This window comes from Pipistrellus hanaki (genome assembly GCF_964339955.1).
Source record: "Pipistrellus hanaki genome assembly, chromosome: 2".
Taxonomy (NCBI): domain Eukaryota; kingdom Metazoa; phylum Chordata; class Mammalia; order Chiroptera; family Vespertilionidae; genus Pipistrellus; species Pipistrellus hanaki.
The window spans coordinates 8177480-8204145 of record NC_140504.1 but is presented as its reverse complement, the minus strand read 5'-3'; the positions used below and the strand labels follow the sequence as shown (position 1 = coordinate 8204145).

Here is a 26666-nt window from a genome sequence, read left to right as displayed (position 1 = left end):
TCGTGGAACCCTGGTCGGGGCTGTTTCTGCGGCGCCGTGGCTCTGCATTTCCATCTCCATGGGGCCACAGGCCCACCCGTGAGCGAGGCGCCCTGGTCATGGCCGAGGGGAACGAGCTGATGAGCAGGCTCATGAGCGAGAACGCCGACCTCAAGAAGCAGGTGCGGCTGCTCAAGGAGAACCAGATGCTCAAGCGCCTGCTGAACGAAAGCTGCCAGGAGAGCTGCAGCCGCGGCAGCCGGGACCTCCTCTTCCCCAAGGCGCCCGCCTTCCCCGAGGCCTGCTCCCCGACGGCTGCAGGTGAGCCCGGGGCCCGGGAGCGGGGGCTGCTCCTGCAGGTGCTCCCGGCCCCTCCTTCCCTCAGGGTGCTCATTCTGCTGTGTGTCCTCAGGGGAGTCTGTAAGTCCACACCCGGAAAACGGGGTGCGGTGGCTTCGCCGCTTGAGCTGGGATGTGTATCAGCGAGAAGCACACAGTGCGGTCACAGTGGCTTACAGCGGGGTGGGTGTGATCTCAGGACCTCCCGGCTCTGCTGCCTGCATCCCTCTCGGAGGGCAGACTGTCCCGTGTGGGGTTCACATGGCCATCAGTCCGACCCCATGACAGACAGCGCCCTCCCAGTGCCCCGTGACCACGGGCCGCCTGACATGGGCCCCAGCGGCCAGCTTAGGGGTGACCGCCGGGAAATCCGTGGGTCAGAGGCTGTGAGGGGTGGAAATGTGGCAATAGACACGGATGAATGCTCCCCAGAAGGCTGCGGCCCCTGCACCTGCCGCCGGAGGAGCAGGTGCTGCCTTCCCTGCCTTCCCATCGCCCAGCCCGGGAAGCAGCCACGCCTGCTCCTGGGGAGGCGTGTGCACGGTTCCCAGCCCGCCTCCTGTGGGGCTGTTCCCTTCACTTGGGTTTTTAAGCACAACGCACAGTTTCAAAGGGTCCAGAGGGGTGGCAGGTCCCCTCGGCCCCACCCGGGGCCTCCCACCTCAGTTCTCAGGGGTGTTCACGCAATCCTCATTGTTCTGGGTGGAGATGATTTTTAGTAGATTTTTAGTATTCTCTACGTACAGTCCTCTGCCTCTTTCCCTTTAACATCACGGCATGGTTCTTTCGTTTTAAAAAATATTTTATTGATTTTTCACAGAGAGGAAGGAAGAGGGATAGAGAGCTAGAAACATCGCTGAGAGAGAATCATCGATCAGCTGCCTCTTGCACACCCCCTACTGGTGCCTGCAACCAAGGTACATGCCCTTGACCGGAATCGAACCTGGGACCTTTCAGTCCGCAGGCCGACACTCTATCCACTGAGCCAAACCGGTTTCGGCGACACGGTTATTTCTGTGCTGCTATATTTTTAAATGACTGACCGTGATATTAAAAAATCACATGAACACAATTTAATGAACTCTTTTTCTCACGTTTGAAATTATACTTCTTTTTTTTTTTTTTTTAATATATTTTATTGATTTTACACAGAGAGGAATTGAGAGGGACAGAGAGTTAGAAACGTCGATGACAGAGAAACACCGACCAGCTGCCTCTTGCACACACCCCACTGGGGATGTGCCCGCAACCAAGGTACATGCCCTTGACCGGAATCGAACCCGGGACCTTTCAGTCCGCAGGCCGACGCTCTATCCACTGAGCCAAACCGGTCCTGGCTATACTTCTTTCTTATCCTGCAATAAATAACACAGCAAAACGACTCTTATATTTAGGGTTATTTCCTTAGGGTACGTTTTGCTAAAGTAGAGTTATCAGCTCAGAGGCAGGAGTAATTATTCTTCACATTATTTTTTCTCTCTCTCACATTTTGATCTTATTTATTCTTCCATATGGATGACTTCACCCAGTAAGCTTGCTGGCGCACAGTTTTTCCAAGTCTCTTTACCTGTTTTTCACATATAAAAATTTTCACATTTATCAGTAAGTTTATTCCGGGATTGCTTCATGTTCTTTCTTACAATTACGGATTTCCCCCCCCCCCCCCCCATTGCATTTTTGGAGTCATCAGAATTGATGTATTTTGGAAAGCATCAATTTGTAGGTAAACACCCAATCTACATCCAGCCTCTTCATAAGCTGTTTTTATTCCACTGTTTTTCAATTCATTCCCCTGTTTTCTACGTCTATGACTACACTATTTACAAGTGACCCTTTAGACAAGATTGGCAGCGTGCACACTTGTTTCTCAAACTCTCAGAACTTTGGCTCCAGCAGCCTGCCCCCTGTCCTCCTGGCAGGCGGTGGGCAGTGATGCCCTGTCTGCCCACGGGTGGCGGACACGCAGGCTGGGTGGTAGGGAAGAGTCCTTCCCAGTCCTTACTTCTAAAAAACAAAAACGTGAGAAATGGCTCATCTGGTTCAGTTTTGATGACCTTGCCTTGGCACCGGGGGAGGTGCCCTCGGTGGCTTCCCTCGGCCTGTCCGTGGGGTGTCGCTGTTCTGCTCCCCTGGGAGACCCAAGGTCCTGGGCTTTGCTGGGTCTGGATGAGGCTCAGCTCAGGGTCTCAGGCTCTGTTCCCCCACAAGTCTGGGCTGTGTTTCCTTCCTGTGGGTTCTCTGCAGGGATTTCATAGCAGAGTCGTGACAAACTAGACACTCAGTCAACCATTTTTCAATTTTTCAGTGTTCCAGCCCCGCTTATATGATGTAGGGATTATGCATTGTCTGGGAATTTGTAAGAATTCACCCGCCAACCGCCCAGCCCTACAGCCCGTTAGAGCATAATTATTTTACAACCTCCAGATTTTTCTTCTTTCTTTATTGGTCCCTTTGGGTTTTCTACCTCTTTGAGTCATTTAAAAATAATTTCCCTGAAGATCTCTCCTTTTATCAAGATTTCCAGTTAATATACAGTTGTATATAATTCTTTCTAGTTCAAGCATTTCCTTACTGGTCATTCTTAAATTGCTTTTCTCACTTTCAATTTTATCCCTGTATATTTTCTGTGTCTCTAAAGTAGCTTTCCACCGTTTTGTTACCTTATTGGACTTTCCATAGAACTGTTTCCAGGGTATTTCTGCTGTCATTTTTGTAGTTTTTGAAGTTTTGCTTTCCTGAAGAGTTCTTCCCATATTTCGATTTGAGTGTTTAGCTTTTTGGGTGATTTTTAAAAAGCAAAGAACTTACATTACTAATTTCATGATAAATAATTTCATGCTAATGTGACACTCTAATGTTCTGATTTCCATTTGTTCTCAATAATTACGTTTTCCTATTTTTATTTTTGATATGGTCATTACTCAGGAGAATCCTTTTAATCCCGAAGAGACAAGAGTTTTCTGTTCACTCTTGTTACTTCTTTATAGTTTATTATAATGTGGCTTAAAATTATACCTGTCTTTTGGGCTTGACTGATGATTAAAAATTATTAAAGTGTTTCATACAACTTCATTGAAGCCTTGGGAATAATAGGAGTTACAATTTCCTAAACCGAAGCTTAAAGCAAAGCCCAAAGCCAGCTGACAACAAAAATCCCTTTAAAGCTGGTACTAGGTGGCGCTCTTCCCCAGGTCTGTGAGGTGAGTGGGACAGAACCCTCTTTCCAAGCACTGGGATCCGCTCTCCTCCGGGGAAGAACCCAGGACAGAGCGGTTTTTGATGACTCATGCGCTCTCCTCTGGGGAAGAACCCAGGACTGAGCGGGTTTTGATGACTCATGCCGGGTGAATTCTTGGAAGATGGTCGCTGACAGGTTCTGGGCCCTGCAGTGGGCTGGGCGGGAGACTGTGAGGCCCTGAGCTCCGCGGGGACTGGCTGTGCTGGCTGGAGGGGCAGGCAGGAGGCAGGCCTCAGACTGATCACTTTCCTTCTGTAGAAATGTTTTTTGAGAAAAGCACTGCTGGGGATAGAGTAGTAGGCACATTTTAGGATTTAATTTTGTAATATAGCTCTTAAAAATTATTTTTTCAAATATACATATTTGTTTTATTACTAGGAGAAAAAGTCATGACATAAGGGTGGAAAAGGATCTTATAGACCACAGAGGAATGGATAGGTTAAACTTGACATGTTAAAATTAAAACAAAATTTGCATGATAGGAGTCACCATAAAAAAGGGTTAAAGGGGAGGGGGGAGATAAGGACTCATATGTAATACCTTAATCAATAAAAAAAACAAAACACCAGAGTTAAAATATCAGCAAGGCACCCATTGAGAGAAGACATTATCAACAAGACATTATGATGCAGAATACCAAAGGAACTGCTACAAATAATTTAATAAACAAACAAAAAACGAGCAAAGAAGAGGCTTAGATACTTCACAGAATGGAAACCTGAGCGGCCCATGGACACACAAGATGTTCAACATCATGCCTTAACTGGTTTGGCTCAGTGGATAGAGTGTCGACCTGTGGATTGAAGGGTCCCAGGTTCGATTCTGGTCAAGGGCATGTACCTTGGTTGCAGGCACATCCCAGGTGGAGGGGTGCAGGATGCAGCTAATCGATGTTTCTAACTCTCTATCCTTCTCCCTTCCTTTCTGGAGATAAAATATATTTGAAATAAAATATATTTGAAAAAACGACAACAGTTTTTATTTTTTATTTTTTAAAAAGATGTTCGATATCACCAACGGTTAGGGAAAAGTCACGTGTCATCAGCTTGGTCCGTACATACCACGGAGTGATCAGAAGCTGCTGTGTATACAGGATCACACTGCTGTCGTAGAAAACTAAGTTAGCTAGTTCTAGCCGGTTTGGCTCAGTGGATAGAGCATCAGCCTGAAAACTGAAGGGTCCCGGGTCTGATTCCGCTCAAGGGCACATGCCTGGGTTGCGGGCTCGATCCCCAGTAGGAGGTGTGCAGGAGGCAGCCAATCAATGATTCTCATCATTGATGTTTCTATCTCTCCCTCTCCCTTCCTCTCTCATATATAAAAAACAACAATCACTGTACCTGTGTGTGTGCTAGGAAATGATTAAATGAACCAGTTAGCTACCAAGTAACTCAACATGGACAAATCTCAACAAAGATGCTCTGTATCAAAAAGGTTTTCTGCAGACTAAAACGGGCAGAGGTTGATACCATTTACACAGACCTGAAAAAGCATGTAAAGGTCGCTGTATTGGGTGTGGATGCATGGCGGGTAGAAGCTCCCGAGGCACACATGCTTGCTGGGCCCATAAACCCAAGGCTGGTGGCTTCCTTGGGCAGGGGCGGGGCCCACGGTTGCTGCACCCACATCTTTCACCTTCTCCAGAGGGGAATGGGGAGGGATGCGAGCGGGTGTCAGGGCTTGGGGTGGGGTGTACGAGCGTCCTTAAAGTGTCCTTTACCCTTTGGGGGATGTTTTAGGAACACCAGCCTGACCTCTCCTCCCTTTTCCTCCCTGTCCCAGTTCCAGATATTGGAAGGTTCACCGGCATCCCTGAGGTGCCCTCCCAGCTGCCGACATCCTCGCTGGAGGACCTGCTGTGCTCACACCCCCCCCTCTCCCACGAAGACGACACTTCCCCCGGCTGCGCGACTTCCTCCCAGGTGTCCTTCAAGGCTTTCCTCAGCCCCCAGGAGCTGCACGCCTCTCGCAGCACCGACAGGAAGCTGTGCCCGCTCCTGAACCCCTTGCAGGACCCGCTGGAGCCCAGGGAGATGACCCGAACCAAGAAGGTGTGCTTCTCAGAGAGCAGCCTGCCCTCGGGGGACAGGACCAGGAGGAGCTACTACCTCAATGGTACGGTGGCGAGGGGGCACACGGGGGGCACGCGGTGCAGTGGCGGCAGTTGGGTAGGGCGGGCCTGGGTGGCCAATCTTCTCCACCCGCCCAGCACAGGGAGGAGAGTGTGGCTGGGAGGCCAGGACCCGGGGTTGCTTCTGTTCAGACCCTTTGCTCACTTAAAGAACATTGGATTGTATGTCATTGTGTTGTGAGAGCTCATGGTATAATCTGGATACAAGTTCTCTTCTGGGTCTATGTTTTGCAAACATGGTCTCCCAGTTTATGGCTTTTCCATTTTCAGTTTTTTGTTTTTTTTTAAACATTCATGTTCCTATGACTGAGCTTTTCTTTTCTTTCTTTTTTCTTTTTCTTTTTCTTTTTTTTTAAAAAAATGTTTTATTGATTTTTTACAGAGAGGAAGGGAGAGGGATAGAGAGTTAGAAACATTGATGAGAGAGAAACATCGATCAGCTGCCTCTTGCACACCCCCTACTGGGGATGTGCCCACAACCAAGATACATGCTCTTGACCAGAATCGAACCTGGGACCTTTCAGTCCGCAGGACGACGCTCTATCCACTGAGCCAAACCAGTTTCGGCAGCTTTTCCATGTTCAAAACTTTGTGTTTTTGAAGAGCAATATAATTTAATTTGATGAAGTTTGGTTTATTGACTTTTTAAATAATATATATTTCATGCTTTTTGTGTCCTATTTAAGAAATCTTTGCCAAACTCAGTATCAAAAAGTTTCACTCCAATGTGTTCTTCTAGAAGTTTTATGGTTTTAGGTTTTACATTTAGAGCTTATTTTTGTATATAGTATGAGGTTTACATTAGGTAGCCACTTCTTCCAGCAACGGTATTTAGAAAGATGACCTTGCCCTGGTCAGTGTGGCTCAGTTGGTTGGAGTGTCATCCCGTATACCAAAAGATCTCAGGCTAGATTCCCTGCCAGGGCACATACACAGGTTGCGGATTCGATCCCTTATCGGGGTGCGTACAGGGGTCAATCTTTCTCACATCGATATTCCTCTCTCTCTCTTCCCCTCTCTCTAAGATAGAAAATTTTGGATGAAAAAAAAATTATCTTTTCCCCATTGAATTGACTTGACACTTTTGTCAAAAATCAGTTATCCAGATATGTCTGAGTCTATTTCTTGATTCTTCAGCCTGTTCTATTTTTCTATGTTTATGTTGATTCCAATACATCTTGTCTCAATTACTGTAGCTTTATAAGACCATAAACTAGATGGTATAAGTTCTTCCACTTTGTTCTCTTTTTGCAAAGTTGTTCTGGCTATTCTAGGACCTTTGTATTTCCATATGAATTTTAGAATCAACTTGTTCATTTCTACAAGAAAGCTTGCTGGGATTGTCCTGGATCCATAGATTAAGTAGATCAGTTTCCAGTGAAATGACACCTTAACAATGTTGAGTTTTCAGAATCCATGAACATTTTATATCTTTCCATTTATTCAGGTGCCCAGATTATTTGGTCGAGCGTTATTCTGGGTATTTGTGTGAGGATGTTTTTGGATGAGTTTAATATTGAAATCATTAGACTAAGTAAAGCAGATAGCTCTCCTTAATTGGGTGAGCCTTATCCAATCAGTTGAAGGCCTGAATAGAACAAAAATGCTGACCCCCCTCTTGAAGAAGAGAGAATTCTTCTTGCCTTTGGATTCCAATGGAAACATCTTGGGTCTCATGCCTGCTGCCTCTGGACATCATTGATTCTGTTGGTTCTCAGACCTTTGAACTCACACTGGAACTATATCATCAGCCCATCCTGGGCTCCATCTTAATGACTCACCTGCAAATCTTGGGACTTGTCAGTCTTTATAATCATGTGAGCCTTTATAATAAACACATACATATGTATACAAACACACACACACACACACACACACACACACAATCCCTATTGGTTCTGTTTTTTTCTTTCTTTCTTTTTTTTTTTTTTCCTGTGGAGAATCCTGAAAATGCATCTTTGTGTCCTGCAACCTTACTGAACTCAGTTATTTGTTCTAGCAGCTTTTAAAAAAGATTCCTTGGGATAGATGATCATGTCAAGGTTATTTTTTTTTTTTCCATTTCTAATCTGTATGTCTTTAATTGTTTTTATTGTCTTGTTGCATTGGCTAGAACCCCTAGAATAATGTTGACTAGAAATTGTGACAGTGGGAAGTCATTTCTTTTATTGATTTAGGGGAACGCATTCGGTTTGTCACCATTATGTATGATGTTCACTAAGGCTTTTGTATATACCTCCATCTGGTTGATGAATTGCCTTTAATTTTTAGTTTGCTTAGAGTTATCATAAATAGATGTTGGACTTTGTTGAATGCTTTGTCTGCATCTTGAGCACTTGATTTTCATTTGTCATCTGTTGATACAGTAAATGACATTGATTGATTTTTGAATTTTAAAACCACCCTTGCATTGCTGAGACAAATCCCGCTCAGTCACGGGTGCATTATCGTTTTCTGTATCATTGGGTTCAATTTGCTAAATTTTTGTTAAGAATGTTTGCTGTGAGTGGGGGGGGATATGAGATGGGAGACTTGGAGGGGAAGGGTGGTCCATGTTTCCGACAACATCTGGGAAGTTACTAAAAATAGAATCTCCTGCCAATCCAGCAATGCTCTGCACAAACGTAGAAAAGGAGTCTTGCCATCAAATAAACATTAAGCCAGCCTGCAAGGCACAGAGGTTGCCGAGATCGACAAAAAAAAATCTCTCCTTTCACCAGCCAGGCAGACTAGACTTGTTATGTGCGTTACATACGTGTTCTCATGTCCTCCCCTGCCCCCCGCAGAGATCCACAGCTTCACCAGCTCCGAGAAGGACGGGCGCATCGTCGGGGAGATCGCCTTCCAGCTGGACAGGCGTATCCTGGCCTACGTCTTCCCCGGGGTGACCCGGCTCTATGGCTTCACCGTGTCCAACATCCCCGAGAAGATCAAGCAGGTGTGCCTCCTGGTCCCGTGGGGGTCACCGTCCTGCCTCAGGGTCTCCTCCCTGCCGGTCACCGGTGATACCCTGTGCGGGCCTGGGGGAACCTGAGGGGGGTCCAGGACACACACCGTGGGGTGTGCTGAGCCCTTGCCATGAGCACCTCTGCCTTGTGGCCTGGGACAGTCTCAGGAGTGGCTCCGGGGCCACAGAATGCGAGGGCCTCGCCCGGGATGGGGCCCTGTTCTTGTCCCTGACACCGTCTGCTGGAGGGGAGAGTGGGAGGCTCAGCATGCTGTGGCAGGGAGCTTGGCCCTGGGCCGGTTTGCCCATCTGGTCACCGTCCCCACCCTGGCCTCCGTGCCGGGTCCCGGTGGCCAAGCCCCGCCTTCCCCATGCGCTGTGTTCCCCCAGACATCCGTCAAGTCCCTGGACGGCTCCGTGGACGAGAAGAAGCTGCGGGAGCTGACGCACCGCTACCTGACGCTGATGGCGCGCCTGGAGAAGCTGGGCTACAACCGCGAGGTGCACCCCGTGTTCAGCGAGTTCCTCATCAACACCTACGGCATCCTGAAGCAGCGGCCCGACCTGCGCGCCAACCCGCTGCACAGCAGCCCGGCCGCCCTGCGCAAGCTGGTCATCGACATCGTGCCCCCCAAGTTCCTGGGCGACTCGCTGCTGCTGCTCAACTGCCTGTGCGAGCTCTCCAAGGAGGACAGCAAGCCGCTCTTCGCCTGGTGAGCCGGCGCCCCGGCGCCCGCCACGCCTGTCCTGCAATAAACGCGTTTGTTCCAAATTCCAAACCTGGGGGCCGCCGCGCCTCCTGTGCGCCCCCTCCAGCGGGGGCAGGGCCGTGTCCGCCGAGGGCGAGCCCCGGGCCACAGGCGGGCACGCAGCGCAAGAGCAGGCACCTTCGTGGACCGGCCGGGCGCCCCCAGCGCCCACAGCCCCGCCAGCGCCCACACCCGCGTGGCACTTGTCACCCTTTATTAAAATCATCTGTTTACTTGTTTACCTTCGGCTCTTTGGGGGCTTAAGAGCGCCTTGGTCGTGGCTGGGGCTGCACACAGGAGGCGGCTCTGGTGTTTGTGGACTGACACCCGGACAGGGCCCCGAGGGGGAAGGGCTGAGGCTCAGGCAGGGCCCCCAGCCCCCCCCATCCTCAAGGACCTTCCCCTTGAAAGGGCCAGAGGGTTGTGTCACTCTGGATTTTTTCCAAAAGCAGAGCCTGAGGCAAGGGTTCAGGGGGGCAGGCAGGATGGCAGCGGACTCTGCTGGGCCCTGGGCAAAACGAAAACGCAGGCCCCTTGTTCAAACGTTAGGAAGTTTGCCCTAGCCCAGGGGTCTGCAAACTGCGGCTCGCAAGCCACGTGCGGCTCTTTGGCCCCTTGAGTGTGGCTCTTCCACAAAATACCACGTGCGGGCGCACATGTACAGTGTGATTGAAACCTTGTGGCCCATGCGCAGAAGTCGGTTTTTGGCTCTCAAAAGAAATTTCAATCGTCGTCCTGTTGATATTTGGCTCTGTTGACTAACGAGTTTGCCGACCACTGCCCTAGCAGGTTTGGCTCAGTGGATAGAGCATCGGCCTGCAGACTACAGGGTCTCAGGTTCGATGCTGGTCAAGGGCACATACCTAGGTTGCAGGCTTGATCCACTGAGCCAAACCGGCTAGGGCCCTACTAGAGTTTTTAATGTCTCAAAACCCGGCGTCACCGGAGGTCCAGTCCCAGCATTTCGTGTCCCAGTCGTGGCCAAGCCCTGGCCCAGGACCGTCCCCACAGGAAACGTACCACTGTTCCCGCTGGCGCCCTTGGGCCTGTCTCTCTGAGGTCTGGAGAGGGTAGGGGACCTCCAGGCCTGGCATGGCCTCCTCCCTGGGTTTGGCTTCAAGTGTCTCCAGTCACTTCTCTGTGGTGGGGACCAGGAGGAAGATGTTGGGGTTTCTGGGCCAACCCTCGTGTGGGGTAACCTGTCTCCTGGCCATCCTGGACCTTAGGCCCCCGTGCTGGTCAGTTCAGGCTGCATCACAGAACGGGTGGTTGAGACAACAGACATCACTGTCCCCAGTCCACAGGTGCCACCGGGCTGCTGGCTCCCGAGGCCTCTGTCCTCGGCATGTACACACCGTTGTGTCTTGTGTCCTCACATGGCTGCCCCTCTGTGTGTCTGTGCCCTAATCTCCTCCTCTATGGGGACACCGGTCTTGTTCAATGTAAGGTGACCAGATGGTCCCGCTTTGGGCGGGACAGTCCCGATTTCCAACAATTTCTCCCACGTCCCGCGGCATTTTAAAAAAAGTCCCGATTTTTGGAAAGAATCTTTCCAATCTTTCTTTCAAAATATGGTGACTTTTTAAAAACGTTGCGAGACGTGGGAAAAATTGTTGGAAATCGGGACTGCCCCGCCAAAAGCGGGACGATCTGGTCACCTTAAATCAGTGACCTCACTTTCACCCAGTTACCTCTGGAAAGATCCCCTCTCCCCTCAAATACAGCCACGTTAGGGGTTAGGGCTTCGACGTGTGAATTTAGGGTCACAACCATTCTATTGTATAACAGACCATCCCTTCCAGCCCTGGACACCGACCTCTGGCTGAGGGCCCCTCGCCTCTTGGGGGCCTCTGCAGGTGCACGCGTGCAGCACCGGGCCTCTGCCACAAGAGGTGCTGGAGGGCACTTCTGGGTGCTCCCAGGCTGGAGGCATCAGGGCGGGTTTGGAGAGCAGCCCAGCTGGGCCTGTGGCATTTGCCAGGTGCTGCCAAGGCTGCCACAGCCCCTCTGTGGGACCTGGAGGTGGTATGGCTGTCACCCACGGTCACCTGCATTCGCCCAGGGGAGCCAAGATTGGAGAGGACCCAGCTGGTCCCCGGCCTCTGAGAGTCTCTGAGGTTGCCTGCCTGTCCAGGGTGGTGGGGCCCCTCTTCCTCCGAGTTCCTGTGAATCGAACAGCTGGGGATCTGAAGATCTGGGTACTTCTTCGCCTTGGCCCCACAGTGTCCGCTGAGGGGTGAAAGCCTCAGACACTGACCACCCTAACAGCTGTGTGGGGTACCTGTGCCCGGGAGAATGACAAAGGGGGGACCTGTGCAGTGCCCACATGCTGTCAGAGTGGCCACCTGACTGGTGGGCCTTTGCAGAATGAAATGCCCATCCTAATTAAAGATCATCCAGCCCAGCTGGTGTGGCTCAGTGGTTGAGCATTGACCTATGAACCAGGTTCAATTCCCGATTAGGGCACATGCCCAGGTTGTGGGTTTGATCCCCAGTGTGGGATGTGCAGGATGCAGCTGATCAGTATTTCTCTCTCATCATTGATGTTTCTCTCTCTCCCTCTCTGAAATCAATAAAGATATATATATATATATATATATATATATATAAAAAGATAATCTAAAACGTCAGGACAGCGTTGACCTGAGCACAGCCCTCTGAGTGTAGGATCTCACGCTGCTGCCTGGGGGCACATTGCCCCTTTGTGGGGTTCCCCGGACTCGGGGAGCAGTGACCACGGCTGAAGAGAGCCGGGATCTCGCCCGGCCTACCTGCCCACCGGGGCATCCACACGCCAGCACACACTTACTCTCCCCCTACTTTCCTGCCTGACGGGGCCTAGCTGACCTCTGCCCAGAGCCGGGCAGTGCTGAGGCCTCACCGGGCCCTTCTTGGCCCTTGGATGCCCTGAAGCTTGGTGTTCACATGAACGGAGACCCAGAGGGTCACCTGGAGGGTCATGAAGCAGTTCACACGATGGCCACCAGAGGGCCACAGGCCACGATGGGAGTGGAGTCGCATCTGACCTAGGGGTTTGGTGAGGACTTCTCCCATGAGGGTCCCGGCCACAGGAGCTCCTATCAGGGGCGCCCACCCTGCCAGAGCCGATCCCTCCTCCTCCTACGCCTCCACCTGGGATCTCAGCCTCTTGGGATCCTGGTTCTGCCCCTCCAGGGACAGCTCGCTTGGTGTTTGTACAGGGACCAGCCTGCCCTCTCTCCTCACCATCACGATGGTTAATCAGCAGCCCGGGTTGGGGTGGGGGTGGGGGTGTATAAAAGCCTGCCGGGCACTGGAGAGGCCTGTCCGTCCTTCCCTCCTGCTGTCTGTGAGTAGAGCGTCTCGATCGAGGACCAAAGCCCAGACGATGTCTCGCCTGGTGGAATGTGTCCCCAACTTCTCAGAGGGGAACAACCAGGAGGTGAGGTGCCAGGGGGGCAGTGCAAGGGGTGGGGGCAAGGAGCAAGGGGTCCGCGTGGTGTGGGGTTGGGAGTGTCTTCTCTCAAAGGGGACACCTCCCATCAGCCACAGCGACATGTGTGCCCCGTAAGTGGGGGAACCTCAGAAGTGACTGACCTGGAACAGGGGGGTGAGGCAGGGGGGTGGGGAGGGGGGTGGGCAAGGGGGTGGGGCAGGCAGGGGTCCTGACCCAGGTTTGAACAAATCACTTGGCCTCTCGTGAAAATGGGGCCCCAACCCTGACCCACGGGCTGTTTGAGGGTCTCTGCCACGGTTCCCCTGTCCCCCCCTCCCCACAGCGTATCAGGTGAGCACTGTTATCCTCACATCACCTTCGAGGAAACTGAGGCACGGAGAGGTGGGGCAGGCTGCCGAGGGCCACAGAGCAGTCTGGGCCCCCGAGTCCCTGCTTCTAAGCACGGGGCATTTCTGTCACCTCAGAAGGTTCTGGGCCTTTCGTGCCCCTGCCCCGATGCAGCTACTCCCACTGGAGGCCTCATGGAGGGGCTGGAACCCTGATCTTCCGTGACCTTGGCCTGTGGGTCGCCTCCCCTGAGCCCCAGCAGCTCCTCTGCCCGCTGCTGCTTCCTGCCTGCCTCAGTTTCTCCTGCAGGGCCAATGGCGATGGCCAGGCTCCTGCTCGCCGGGGAATTCCCAGACGCTCAGGGCAGCTTGCCGGGTGCACCTTTGGTTGGGTGGGGAACAGGAGAGGCGCAGGCACCCCTGAAGCTCCCGTCGCCCCTCTTCCACGTGGGGAAACCGAGGTGTGGGCCGGGCTCTCGCCCCAGGTGATCGACGCCATCGCCCAAGCTGTGGTGCAGACCCCCGGCTGTGTGCTGCTGGATGTGGACGCCGGCCCCTCCACCAACCGCACCGTCTACACCTTCGTGGGGCGGCCCGAGGACGTGGTGGAGGGGGCCCTCAACGCCGCCCGGGCCGCCTTCCGGCTCATTGACATGAGCAAGCACAAAGGTGAGGGCTGTTCCCGCCCACCGGGCATGGAATGGGGGCCCCCATGGCCCCCGAGGGGTCTGCGGCCCAGGGCACCCGCCGTGCCAGGCGGAGGTGCGTGGCCACCCCGTCCACATTTCAGGGTGACCGGCAGTGAGGCCCGGGGGTGGGGAGGGAGGGCGAGGTGAAGGCAGGGCCCTGCTGGAAACCGACCTGTCAACAGCCTGCAAAGCCAAACACGTCAGGTGGCAGGCAGGGCCAAAGGTCTCTGGCCACTCACAGCGGGAGACCAGCCAGGTCGGCAGGCAGGGAATTCGCAAGTGACCTCAACTGCTGAGAAAATGGGGGCTCATCTCCAATCGATCAAGGAGTTGACTGGGGAAGGGGAGAAGTGCTGGGGAGCAGAGGGGGCTGCTGGCTGGCAGCAGGACCCTCAGTGTGGACTCCCAGCTGACCGGGAGGGAGGGCTGGAGGCCAGCGTGGGGCCAGGAGGGCCTTCCAGCCTGGCCAGGACCCTCGGAGAGCACAGCTTCGAAGCTCTTGCATATTTTTCTTTGTGGTTTTTAGGAGAGAGAGGGGTTGACTCTGTTTGCCTAAACATAAAAGGGCAAAGCGAGAGGCAACAGGCATTTATTGGAGATCAAAGAATAGCTTCTGGGGAAACACTGATTCAGGCAGAAGCCTAAATAGTGTTCGGATGGGGAGACAAAGGCAATGGGCACTTAGGAGAAGGGGGCGGGGACAACTCCATCAGTGAAAGGAAGACGGTGCTGTGATAACACGGTGACGCTGAGTCTGAAGCGTGCCTTTAAAAGATTTTCAGCCGGGTTGTCGTAATAGCTGCTTTCCTGTTATCTTTGCAAATAGTTCTTTGGGACACAGTGTTGCTCTAGGCCCAGTCCACACGTTGTTCTGCCCCGTCCTAACATTCCAAAGTCTGAGGAGTGAAGCGTGCCAGGCAGCCTGTCTGGGATGGCAGCCCGGCCCCGTTCTGAAGTTTTCGCACAACCCCGAGGCCCAGGTCCTGGGGCCTGCCTCCCCCAGCCTCCCCATGGTTGGCGCGAACGGCTCAGTGTGTGGATGGTGGGGCGGATGGGGCCTGAGGGATAGGTTTTGGGGAACCCACCGAGCCCTTGTCCGCGCCCACAGCCGGGCCTCCTGGGCCTCGGCCCCCGTCTCTCTGCAGGGGAGCACCCTCGGATGGGAGCCCTGGACGTGTGCCCCTTCATCCCGGTGAGGGGCGTTGGCATGGATGAGTGTGTGCTCTGTGCCCAGGCCTTTGGCCAGCGGCTGGCAGAGGAGCTGGGCGTGCCAGGTGAGTGCCCTCCTCCCCGAGGAGGGGCGTCCTGATCTCAGGGGTTTCCTCAGCCAGCCCCTTCTCACGTTCAGTTCCCACCAGCACCCTTCACCATAAACGCTTGTTCTTTGGTTCTCGTATAAAATGCACACATGACCCCTTAAACATGCAGATTATTTTAAAAAAGAACACACCTGAAAAACAGCCACCAGCAAACTGACCGAACATTCCCGTTTCTTGCATGAGGAGATAAACGCAATGGAAGCCCCAGCCCAGGGAGGCCCTGGGCTCTCAGGCATTGAGGCAGTGGGAACCGGGCAGCCACTTGGTCATGTGACTTAGTCAGACGAGTGGACAGCCCTAGGGAGTCATTTTGCTTGGGGGACTGACCACCTCAAGAGAATGACCTTGTACACATGGGGACAAGTTAGAAGCAAAGTGCATGGTGGGCAGGACACGTGAGCACGGAGGCCCACGTTCCACCCCATGCAGATGTGGGGAGTAGTACACATGTGCCCCGACCCACCTACTCTGCCACAGCAGCTGTCCCTGTGCATGTGTGGGTGTTGGGTGTTGGGAAGCTTGTGGTGAGTCTCCTTAATTTGTGGTCGTATTGATTGTGCAACGAAAATACGTTTTAGGAAGAAATGTGGACGTTTTCCCAGTAGCGTGCCCCAGCTCTCCTGGTCGGCCGGTGGCTTTTTCAGGGGCGTCTGTCCAGGGGGAACAGTGAGGGTGAGGCACTGCCTTGCTCCGGGGTGGGCAGAGGGGCGGAACTGGCCCACACTGAGTGTCCATCAGTGGCCACCCCGAGTGAGACAGGGGCTGAAGGAGGTCTGTCCTCCAGGCTGAGGCTGGCGGGAGTGGTGTCTCGGTTCTCCTCTGGGAATGGGGAGCTGGACTGCCCAGCCGCCGGGGCTGACTGGCCAGGCCCCCTTGCAGTGTACCTGTACGGCGAGGCGGCGCGGGTGGCCAGTCGCCGGACCCTGCCGGCCATCCGGGCGGGCGAGTACGAGGCCCTGCCTGAGAAGGTGTCGTATTCCCTCGATGGCGGGTGGGTTTGGGTGAGCCCCAGGGGTGTGCACCCTTTTCCTTTCCCCTTCCCCAGCCCGAGCGGGGCACCCCTTCCTTGGGGTGCAGCCCCCAAGGGTGAGTCTCCCTACAGCTCAAGCAGGCAGAGTGGGCACCGGACTTTGGCCCCAGCACCTTCACCCCCAGCTGGGGGGCCACCGTCACAGGGGCCCGCAAGTTCCTCATCGCCTTCAACATCAACCTGCTCAGCACCAAGGAGCAGGCGCACCGCATCGCCCTCAACCTCCGGGAGCAGGGCCGCGGGAAGGACCAGGTGAGAGCGGCCAGGCTCGCCTGCACTCCCGTGGGCTGGGTGTGTCCCATGGGTCCCAGTGGCTCAGGGTGCGGGTCAGACGCGGTGTGGCACCGTGGTGTGGACCTGTGCCAGCCCGGCCTCGGTGCCCATGCCACCTGAGAAGAGTCAGGGTGGGATTCCAGTGTCCGAATTGGGGGAGCACTTGCCTTAAAGGACGTTTTCCATGGAAGCAGGCAGGTGGTCCCCTTGGTTACAATATGGCGGCATGCCTACCGGTACCCTGAAAGCTACACGGCTGCTTCCTGAGCCCCAGTTACCCAGGGACTCCCAGGTTCCTCCAGATATTCCCAGACCCTCCCAGGCACCCCGGGTACTCTCAGGTGCCCCGACCCACCTACTCTGCCACAGCAGCTGTCACCCAGATCGAGCATCACTGTTGTAGAAAGTCCTGGTTGGACACAGGTAGACACACCTGGTGAAGGAGGTGGAGGGCAATGCTCTGCCCACCTGCCAGCCCCCCATCTCCAGAGACCCCAGATCCCCAGCCTGCAGACGCTGCCGTTGTGTAAGCACAACACAAATGTAGGAGAACCCCAAGTCTTTCTTTCTGCTCTGGCTGACGTCAGAGGTCAGAGGTCAGAGGTCAGAGGTCCCTCTTCAGATGGGTTGAGTCACCCCAAGGATGAGGGGCTGAGAGCCGGGCTCTGGGGTGAGGGGTGCAGTGGAAGGAAGGGACCAAACACAGGAGTTTGGAGCTGGGTGGGGGTGGCCCTGGGCTGGCCCCCAGAACATAGTGCGGGTAGAGTGTGGGCTAATGGGCAGGGCCTCGTCTGAGTCTGCTGCCCGTGGGGGTGAGCATCCTGGAGCCTGGCCCTACGGGGCCTCCGTTTCCCTGTGGGGCAGTCCCTTCCTGCTGGCTCTGATGAGAGCGAGGGAGAGGGAGGAGGGGGCCATGTGCACGTGGCCATCTGGGAGCACCACCCCTCTGCAGGCCGCGGTGGGCCAACGCACCCGCCCGCCTCCTCTCCCGCCTCTTCCCCGGGGGAGCAGGGGCAAAGGGCTCTCACCAGGAACCAGGAGGGGCCGGCCAGGGCCTGGGCTGGGAAAGGCTCTTCCTTCGCAGCCAGGACGTCTGAAAAAGGTCCAGGCCATTGGCTGGTACCTGGATGAGAAGAACCTGGCTCAGGTGTCCACCAACCTCCTGGACTTCGAGGTCACGGCGCTGCACACAGTCTATGAGGAGACCTGCAGAGAAGCCCAGGTGGGCAGGGTGGCACCCCTCCCCTCACCCCTCCTGGGGGTCCTCAAGCCCAGCCCGGGGGCTGACGCTGCTGGGCCTCTGCAGGAGCTGAGCCTCCCGGTGGTGGGCTCGCAGCTGGTGGGGCTGGTGCCCCTGAAGACCCTCCTGGACGCCGCGGCCTTCTACTGCGAGAAGGAGAACCTCTTCATCCTGGAGGAGGAGCACCGGATCAGGCTGGTGGGCTGCGCCCCTGAGGGGGCGGGGTGGGGCGGGAGGGCCCGGGAGCAGGTCTGGGTGCTGGAGGTGCCCACGCAAGGGCTGCAGCCCTGTGCCTGGGGCCAGGACTCATGCCTCCTCCTTCGTTTTATCGTCTGTGCTTAGAAGATGAGATCATAAGATTTTCCTTTTGGGGGCACTCTGGGGGTTTTCTTTGTGGCCTTAAATGTGTTCTGTCCAATAAAATATCTGACGGGAGGACTGTCCTCTGGCCTCCCTCCCTTCCCTCTGCTGTCTGATCTGGAGGCACCTCAAGCCTGCTCACACTACCAGATGTGGGAGGAGGCTCCGGCACCTGGGCCCACAGATTTATATGGTTCCTTCCATTTGTTCCTTATGGCTCCGCCCACCTGGGTTCCTTCCACTCTGAGCACGTTTCTTACATCGAGCAATGACTGGATTTCTCTGGCAGCTTTTGTTTGGAGGTGGAAGTTATCTCTGAGCATCTGCCAGTGCAGCAGGTGTGCCTGGCCTTGCTCCTGTCCTGCCTTCAGGCGTGTCGGGCTGTGTGGGTGTGGTTCCTTCTGGTTCCTGTACATGCAAGTTAGTCTAGTTTCTAGGTATTCTGGTAATTACTGTTCTAACTTAATATGTTTACTTTTTCTATTGTCTCCCCCCTCCCCCATTTTAAAATTGCATTAAAATTTTTCAAATTTATTGATTTTTATCAACCACTTTTTATGAAAATGAGAAGCTAAATACATTTCTTCTTCATTCTCTATTTTCTGATTTTATTTTTTTTTTAGAGTTACAGTATTTTTTAGGGGGGTCATTTGGTGCTTAATTCCCTCCCTTTTTAAATTTGGGGTAAAATTCACAGAACATAACATTTGCCATCATGACCATTTTTTTTTTTTAGATTTTTAAATTTTATTTTATTGATTTTTTACGAAGAGGAAGAGAGAGGGATAGTCAGAAACATCAATGAGAGGGAATCATCGATTAGCTGCCTCCTGCACACCCTCCACTGGGGATGTGCCCACAACCAAGGTACGTGCCCTTGACTGGAATCGAACCAGGGACCTTTAGTCTTCAGGCCGACGCTCTATCCATTGAGCCAAACCGGTTTCAGCCTCATCATAACCATTTTTAAGTGTATAGTTCAGTGACAGTAAATGCACTCATGATATTGTACAGCCAGTCACCACCTTCCAGGGAGGGTTTTGTGTACTTGCAAACAATGTCATCGGGATTTTAAAAAATATATTTTATTGATTTTTTACAGAGAGGAAGGGAGAGGGATAGAGAGCTAGAAACATCGACCAGCTGCCTCCTGCACATTCCTTACAGGATATGTGCCCATAACTAAGGTACATTTCCTTGATCAGAATTCAACTGGGACCCTTCAGTACGCAGGCTGACGCTCTATCCACTGAGCCAAACCGGTTTAAGCGTCATTGGGATTTTGATGATTTTGTTGAATCTGTAGTCGCTCTGGGCGGCATTGCCATCCACAATGCCTTCCATCCACGACTCTGGGATGTGTTTGCATTGGTGCACGTCTTCTTTAAATCCTTCCAGCAGTGTTTTGTAGTTTTCATTGTATAACCTTTCACCTTCTTGGTCAATTAATCCCCAAGTATTTTATTCTTTTTGATGCGCTTTTCAACAAAATTGCTTTTACAATTTCTTTTTCCGATTGCTCATTGTGTATAGTGATGCAGCTGACTGTGGTGTGTTGACTTGGTATTCAACTACTTTGCTGAATTCATTTGTTAGTTCTCAGTGGTTCAAGTTTTAAGTTTAATAATATACTTAATCTTTCAGCACTTTATCAATATTAAACAATGCCTGCTGACTTGGTGAAGAAAGATAAGAAAATTAGCGCACTGTGCGAGCAGTCTTCTCTGCTCCAGGTTTAAATGGCCGTGTTGTTATTTTTACATAGTCAAATATATCACATAGGCCTTCTGTGCCCAAATCCACATATGTTACATATGTTAAGCATCCATGGATAATTAACCTTCCTATATAATAAAAGCCTAATATGCAAAATGACTGAACAGAGGAATCACTAGTCGCTATGATGTGCACTGACCACCAGGGGGCAGACACCCAATGCAAGAGCTGCCCCCTGCCTGCAGGCCCCAGTCCAGCCAAGGTGGATGCCAGCAGGGGCTCCCCTGATCACCTCGCTGGTCACCCCACTGATCAGCCCTGATCGCCAGCCAAGGCCTAGGGACCCTACCCTGCACAAATTTCGTGCGTTGGGCCTCTAGTAGTTCTATAAGAAAGTGAGGTCAGCATGCACCTCTCCTTTCCCGCCAGTCTCCTTTCTTGTCTGTTGGTTGGGTTATGCCCTTCAGAAACTTAATTTTCTAGTTCATTCTTGGGGATGTCTCCTTTCAGGGGACTGCAGTCTGACCCCCACTCATGAAGGCTCAGGAGGGGTGCAGAGGTGCTCAGATATCCCCAGGGTCCAGCCTCAGAGGGAGCAGGCCTCTCTGCTTCCCCTTCCCGGTCACTTCTGTCCTCGAATGGGTTCCTTTGCTCCCTGCCAGCGTAGCCGGGGGTCTACATTCAGTGGACAAGCTCTGTCCCTCGCTCTGCGGTTGTCGGTGTCAGCAGGGCTTTGCGTCATGTGGATGCAACAAGCAAACTCTCCAGGGGTCTCTCCGCCTGTCCGATCCCCATGTTCTTGGGGACAGGCCCCCCCCCCCACCCCCCCCGGGCCCTGGTGACTTGTCGCTCTCTCCGCAGCACTTGCCACCTTCTGTTTTGTGTACAAGGATCAGCCACTCCGGCTCAGAAGGAGCCGGGCTGGTGCCGCTGGCCTAAGGCACCATAAAATGTTTTGGATGTTTATTTGGTGGGAAGAATGCTAATCTTAAATGCGGATGGTTCCAACTTAATTTTGAGTTTAGGCAAACTTCACTTCTCCTCACATAACATGTCTTGTGTTTCGGCGAATCGGGCAGCTCCTGGGCTTAAGAACTAGTGAGTTGTCTACACCCGAGGAGACAGAACCTTGTCGGGAGAGGCAGTGTGGCTGGCCCTTCAGCAAGGAGCTCTTGCACTCGAGAGGGCGGGGGAGCATCTGAGGGACACGAGGGGAGGCCCGTGTGGTTCAGAGCGAGGCCAGCAGGGGAGGGACCAGCTGGGCAGCTCCCCATTCTGGGCCTCGGTTTGTCTGTGGGGTGACACGGGGGGTGGATGTGTTGGAAGTGTGTGCAGACGGACGCGGTGCCTGCTCCGGGCGAGGTGCTCTCTCAGGTGGGCTCAGCTCGGACGGGAGCCAGCGGTGACAGGGCTCCTCGTGGGCGAGAGCGTGGCCGGCTGCGCCCTACCGCCCTCCCCACACCCCGGCTGGGTCAGGGGGGACCGCTGCCGGGCGCTGCGGGGGCTGGCCCTTCGGTGGCCTTCCTTATGCAGGGGGGTGGGCTGGGGTGGCTGTCGGTCACCAGCCGCTTCCTTTCCAGGTGGTGAACAGGCTGGGCCTGGACTCCTTGTCCCCCTTCAATCCTAAGGAGCGGATCATCGAGTGAGCAGCCCCCCAGTCCCTCCGTTGCCCCCCCCCATCCTGTTGGCCCAGCCTCCATCCTTCCAGAGCCTTCTGCTTGATCACTCATTCATCAGCAAACACCAGGGTGCCCGAGCCAGAAGCAGGCTTGGGCTGGTTCGGGAATGCAGTGAGGCCCCAACAAGGTTCTGCTCTGTCCTCGGGGGGAGGGGGGGGGACTCGGGGATAGTCACAGCCCCTCCCAGGCTGTGGCTGCTCTGCAAACCGGGGCTGTATCCCCTTTCTCCTGCCGTGAGGCTGGGCCAGGGGGGCGGGCTGGAGTTAGGGACTGTGGTCTGAGCCAGACCTTCCTTCCCAGTCTGTAGCTATGACCCAGGGCCCCATCCCTGTCCCTCTGGCTCCCGCAGGTACCTGGTCCCCGACAGCGGGCCTGGGCAGAGCTTGATGGACAAGTCCCTGCAGGCCTTTGTCCGGGAGGTGGGCGCCCGCTCGGCGACCCCCGGGGGCGGCTCTGTGGCCGCGGCCAGTGCCGCCATGGTGAGCTGGGGAGGAGCAGGGGCTGGGTGGGGTAGGGGCAGGGTCGGAGAGGGCTGTGGACAAGGACAGGGTGGTGACAGGGGTCCCAGGCCCTCAGCTGGCCCCTCCACAGGGGGCCTCGCTGGCCTGCATGGCCGGCCTGATGACTTACGGGCGGCGCCAGTTCGAGCACCTGGACGCCACCATGCGGCGCCTGATCCCGCCCTTCCACGCGGCCTCGGCCCGGCTGGCGGCGCTGGTGGACGCGGACGCCCAGGCCTTCACCGCCTGCCTGGTGAGTGCCTGGCGGGGCCGGCGTGGGGTCCGCGGAACGCGGGGATCCGCAGGAGGAAAAGCTGTGTGCCCTGGAGCGGGTCCCGGAATCCTGCGGGAGGGCAGGGCCTGGCCGTGGCCGTGCCCACAGTCGAGGGGCACACCAACCAGGGTCAAAGGAGCGACAGTGGGGAGCGACAGGCCCAGCGTGACCACCCAGAGCACGGGTGCCTTCAGTGGGGACACAGTTTGAACCTTTATGTCTAGATTTTGGGGGTCGTACTGTTGAACCATGGACTGCAGGCCAGGTGCTATGGGAGGGCTGGGGCGCGGAGACCTCACGGGACCCCTCTAGTGCTGGAGGCGACTGCCAGCCCTTCCTCTCCAGTCCCTTAGTGCCCGCTGTGGGGTCCCTGAGCCAGTCCGCCTTCCTTTGTGGGGGCCCAACACCAGGAACCCCCACGGAAGCCTGTGCTACGTGGAAATGCCGACCCTGATGGTGACATGGGCGCCGCCTCAAGGCTGCCCTTGCCCTGCCCAGGCTCCCGAGGGGCCCGGGCATGGCTGCCCCTCACCCATGTGTCTCTGTGCTTTGTCCCGGCAGGAAGCGATGAAGCTGCCTCGGAGCACCCCGGAGGAGAAGGACAGGTGGGGGCGCCGCGGCCCGCGGGGTGCAGGAGACTCGGGAAGGTCTCATTTCCCATCAGTCTCCCCTCTGCGCATGTGCCGGTGATGAAAGAGTGGCTTTCCTGGTGTCCTCACCCTGGCTCTGTCTGCGTGCTGCTGTTGGGGTGGGGTCCCGGGTGGGGTTCCTGCGTGACCTGGGCTTCCATGACCCCCTTGGTTTCAGGCGAGCAGCCGCCCTGCAGAAGGGGCTGAGACAGGCGGTGACGGTGCCCCTGGAGCTGGCGGAGACGGTGGCCTCGCTGTGGCCGGCGCTGCGGGAGCTGGCCCTGTGCGTGAACTTGGCCTGCCGGTCGGACCTGCAGGTACACGGCAGAGCCTGGCCTCCCGCTGACGGGGTGCAGCCATGTGGAGGGCGATCACAGCCCTTCATGGTGTTTGCTAAACACCGTGGCCTGGACAGGAGCACATACCAGGTGGTCTTGGCCAGCGTCAGCCAGCAGGGCTGGTGTGGTGATTTCCTTTGAAGATGGAACATTCAGGATCTTGTTCAGGGCTGCAGGGCAGATAAGAGGAACTCAAACCAGTCTCCAGAGCCCATGCCTGACCCTCCTGATGCCTTCTCCTCCCCCTCCTCCTCCTCCTCCTCCTCCCCCCCCTCCTCCTCCTCCCTCTCTGGGTCTCCCCTCTCCCTCCTCCTGGTCTCCAGCTCTAGAAAACACTAAGGACAGCTCACAGGTGCGCACACATCGGGAGCCCTGTGTGTGGAGGGCTCGGGACTGTGATTGCTGGCCCTTGAATTCTGACCCCACAGTGTATGGGGTCTTTATAAGAGAGACACCCCTGAGTTCAGTGTCCGGGCTTGAGGCCGCAGAGAAGGGTCCCCTCCTTCCCTGGGAAGGCGGCCGAGTCTGAGCGGTCAAGGACTGAAGCTGCCTGGACACAGGGACTGTGGTGCCTACCGTTCCCGTGCTCCTGCTGTGCTCCGGCATCTCCTTGTCCAGGGGGACCCTGTGAGCATCTAACACAGTGTTTTTCAACCTTTTTTGGGCAAAGGCACACTTGTTTCATGAAAAAAATCACGAGGCACACCACCATTAGAAAATGTTAAAAAATTTAACTCTGTGCCTATATTGACTATATATAAAGTAATTCTCTTGAATAGGAATCAAATAAACACAAAGAAAGTATTTTATAATTACTTTATTATGAAATATTAAGTAAACAAAATAGTGAAAAATTATAAAATTCTTGTCTTGTCTGCACCTACGGCACACCAGGCAACATCTCGCGGCACACTAGTGTGCTGCGGAACAGCGGTTGAAAAATGCTGATCTAACATGTCGGAACTCGTTAAGAGCCCCACTGTAGCCAGCTCCGTACAGGCCTGTGCACATGCAGCGTTCGGTGCCCGTGAGGTCAGGGAGCACCGAGGCCGTGATGTGGGCCTGGTCTGTTGGACGCGTTCAAGGTCATCTGAGGGGGAGCCTCTGCACACTGGATGGCGCAGGGTCCAGGAGCCCCGGGGAGGACCATGCTCCTCCCAAGGGACTGGCCACCGTGCTCGCTCCACTCACGGTCACTCCACAACGGTGACCCAGGAGAGGGCCCAGCCCGCCCCGAGGCTGCTGTGCTAGGCTCCATGTCTAAGTCCGAAGGTGGAGAGTCAGGCTGTGGTGGCTGCCTCTGTCCTCTGGATGGACAAGGCTGGAGCCCCCTCCCCGCTGTGGGATGAGGGCGGGCCTCCTCGGACGGGCTGCCCAGCTGCTGCCTCTGGGGGATGCGTGGTGATCAGTTTGCCATCATCATCGATGACTGGGCGGGCTCCGAGGGGCAGGCACTTGCTGGCATCCCAGATGCTGCTGCCCAGCCCAGGCCTTGGGGCTCTTGCTGAGGGTGGACAGGGAGAGTCCCGCCACCAGCCCCGTCCCTGTGACCTTGCAGGTGGCTGCCAAGGCCCTGGAGACGGGCATGTTCGGTGCGTATTTCAACGTGCTCATCAACCTGAAGGACATCAGCGACGACAAGTTCAAGGACCAGGTGAGCAGCAGGCGCTCGGGGCCAGGCCCACGGAGGGGCCCGCAGGGGGCCCGCAGGGCTGTGGTTTGCTGACACGGCCAGAGCCTCTGGCAGCGGGCCCTCAGGGAAGTGCGCTCAGCCTCCCGCAGGGGGAGGGCAGCTGCTGTCCTCTCTCGGGTGGCACTTCCTTTTCCATCACCTCAGGAAGGACCTGGGCCGGTCCTGTCAGGGGACTGGAAAGCTGCAGGGATGGGGGCCCCTGTACCCTTGACGGAGCTGTGGCCCAGCCACCCCGAGCCTGCCCACTATGCATACCTGCCAGTGGGGCCACCCGGGGCTGGGGTACTCTAGACTGGCCAGGCCAGACCCTGGGCACCAGCCACATGGGGCCTCCAAGGCCAGTTGCCCACCCACGTAATTACCTTAGCTTCAGCATTCACGGTACTTTCATTGTTATGTTCTTGCAGTAAAATTTACAGAACATACAATTTACCACTTTAAAATATGCAATTCAGGGCTTTAGCCACTTACAGTGTTGGTAATCACCACTTTTTATCTAGTCCTGGAACATTCTTGTCACTCCATAAAAAACCCATATCCTTTAGCCCCCTATTCTCCTGCCCCAGCCCCAGCCCCAGCCCCAGCCCCAGCCACCTGAGCTATGTGATTTCTCTCTGTGATTTTGTGATAATTGTTAAAAAGCGATTTCACAGCTGGGGGGAGGGGGGGGACTGTGGCCTTTTCAGGGGCCAGGCCCTGTCCCTCTCTGGCTGGTCCAGCCAGGCTGAGGTTGGCCATCCTCAGGGGAGGCACTGCCCACCACGAGGGCATTGCGTTAAAGGACTGACTGCATGAACACCGCCCCTCTGGGCCTTCGGGACACAGCCCTGCCCTGCCCTGTGGGAAGACCAGGAGGGAGGGGGCCCTGGGGCCTGGCTGTCCCCAAGTCTCAGGACAGACAGATCCCTCCCACCTCTACCAGGAGGTCTGTGAGGAAGCCCAGGACCCCAGGCACCTGAGCGGAGAGGCCAGGGAGCTTGGGCCAGAGTGGCCCAGGGAGGGGGCAGGGAGGGCCTGGGCCAGCAGGGATGGGCAACGTTGCAAGGTGCTGACCTGGCCCTTGTCTTTCAGACCCGCCAGCGCATCTCCAGCCTCCTGCAGGAAGCCAAGGCTCAGGCTGCACTGGTGCTGGACCGCCTGGAGGAGCGGCAGGAGTGATGGCCGGGAGGGGCCCTTCCTGGACTCAGCATCCCCAGCGCCTCCTCTCCTTTCCAATAGGGTCCAGCTTGCCTAACAACACAGGATGGCCTCTGGGGACGGTCCTCATGAGGCCCAGAGGGTGGCCTGGGGGGTGGAGCCTGAGGTTGGCGGTGCCACCCACTGTCACCTGTGGCCTCTAGTAAAGGCACAGCACGCCCTTGCCCGTGTCGTGTGTCTGGGGTTTTGGGGGAAGGGCTGAGCTGAGTGGGCAGGGATGGGGACTGGTGATGAGTGAGCTGGGGAGATGGGAGTAAACGGGGAGCACGAGGGACACGCCAGCTCCAGGGGCAGGTGTGACGGGGCCTGAGCCCGGTCACTGGTCACTCAGAGCTCCCGGGGCTGGTGCAGGGCACCGGCCAAGCGGCCCTGGGATTGTGCCTGGGGCACCGGCCCCATGGAGGAGTAGCTTCCCTCCAATCGCATCACTCCAGATAGGGGAGCGGCGGGCAGGCGCTGCAGGGCGGGTGGCTGGGAGGCACTCAGGGCGGTGAGGATGAGGAAAAGCAGGTGTGCCAGAGTTCCCGGGAGGTGGCTGTGATGACCGAGTTTCCTGTGTCCTGGCCAGGAGGGGGAGAAGCGTT

The 26666-nt window shown here is 55.3% G+C and overlaps 2 protein-coding genes across 2 annotated transcripts; both read left to right on the top strand.

Moving 5' to 3' along the window:
- Positions 1 to 52: 52 nt before the first annotated feature.
- SPATC1L (spermatogenesis and centriole associated 1 like) lies at positions 53 to 9623 on the top strand. The gene is made up of 4 exons (XM_084872231.1): positions 53 to 300; positions 5339 to 5671; positions 8474 to 8625; positions 9025 to 9623. Exons 1-4 carry the CDS (start codon positions 99 to 101, stop codon positions 9349 to 9351), a joined length of 1014 nt encoding a protein of 337 aa, XP_084728357.1. The 5' UTR covers positions 53 to 98; the 3' UTR covers positions 9352 to 9623.
- A 3070-nt stretch (positions 9624 to 12693) lies between these two features.
- Positions 12694 to 26242, top strand: FTCD (formimidoyltransferase cyclodeaminase). Its single transcript, XM_084873231.1, has 14 exons — positions 12694 to 12804; positions 13631 to 13814; positions 14980 to 15108; positions 16033 to 16121; positions 16256 to 16435; positions 17541 to 17678; positions 17763 to 17894; positions 21353 to 21414; positions 21801 to 21930; positions 22043 to 22204; positions 22787 to 22830; positions 23033 to 23171; positions 24751 to 24846; positions 25957 to 26242. Exons 1-14 carry the CDS (start codon positions 12751 to 12753, stop codon positions 26041 to 26043), a joined length of 1626 nt encoding a protein of 541 aa, XP_084729357.1. The 5' UTR covers positions 12694 to 12750; the 3' UTR covers positions 26044 to 26242.
- Positions 26243 to 26666: the final 424 nt, after the last annotated feature.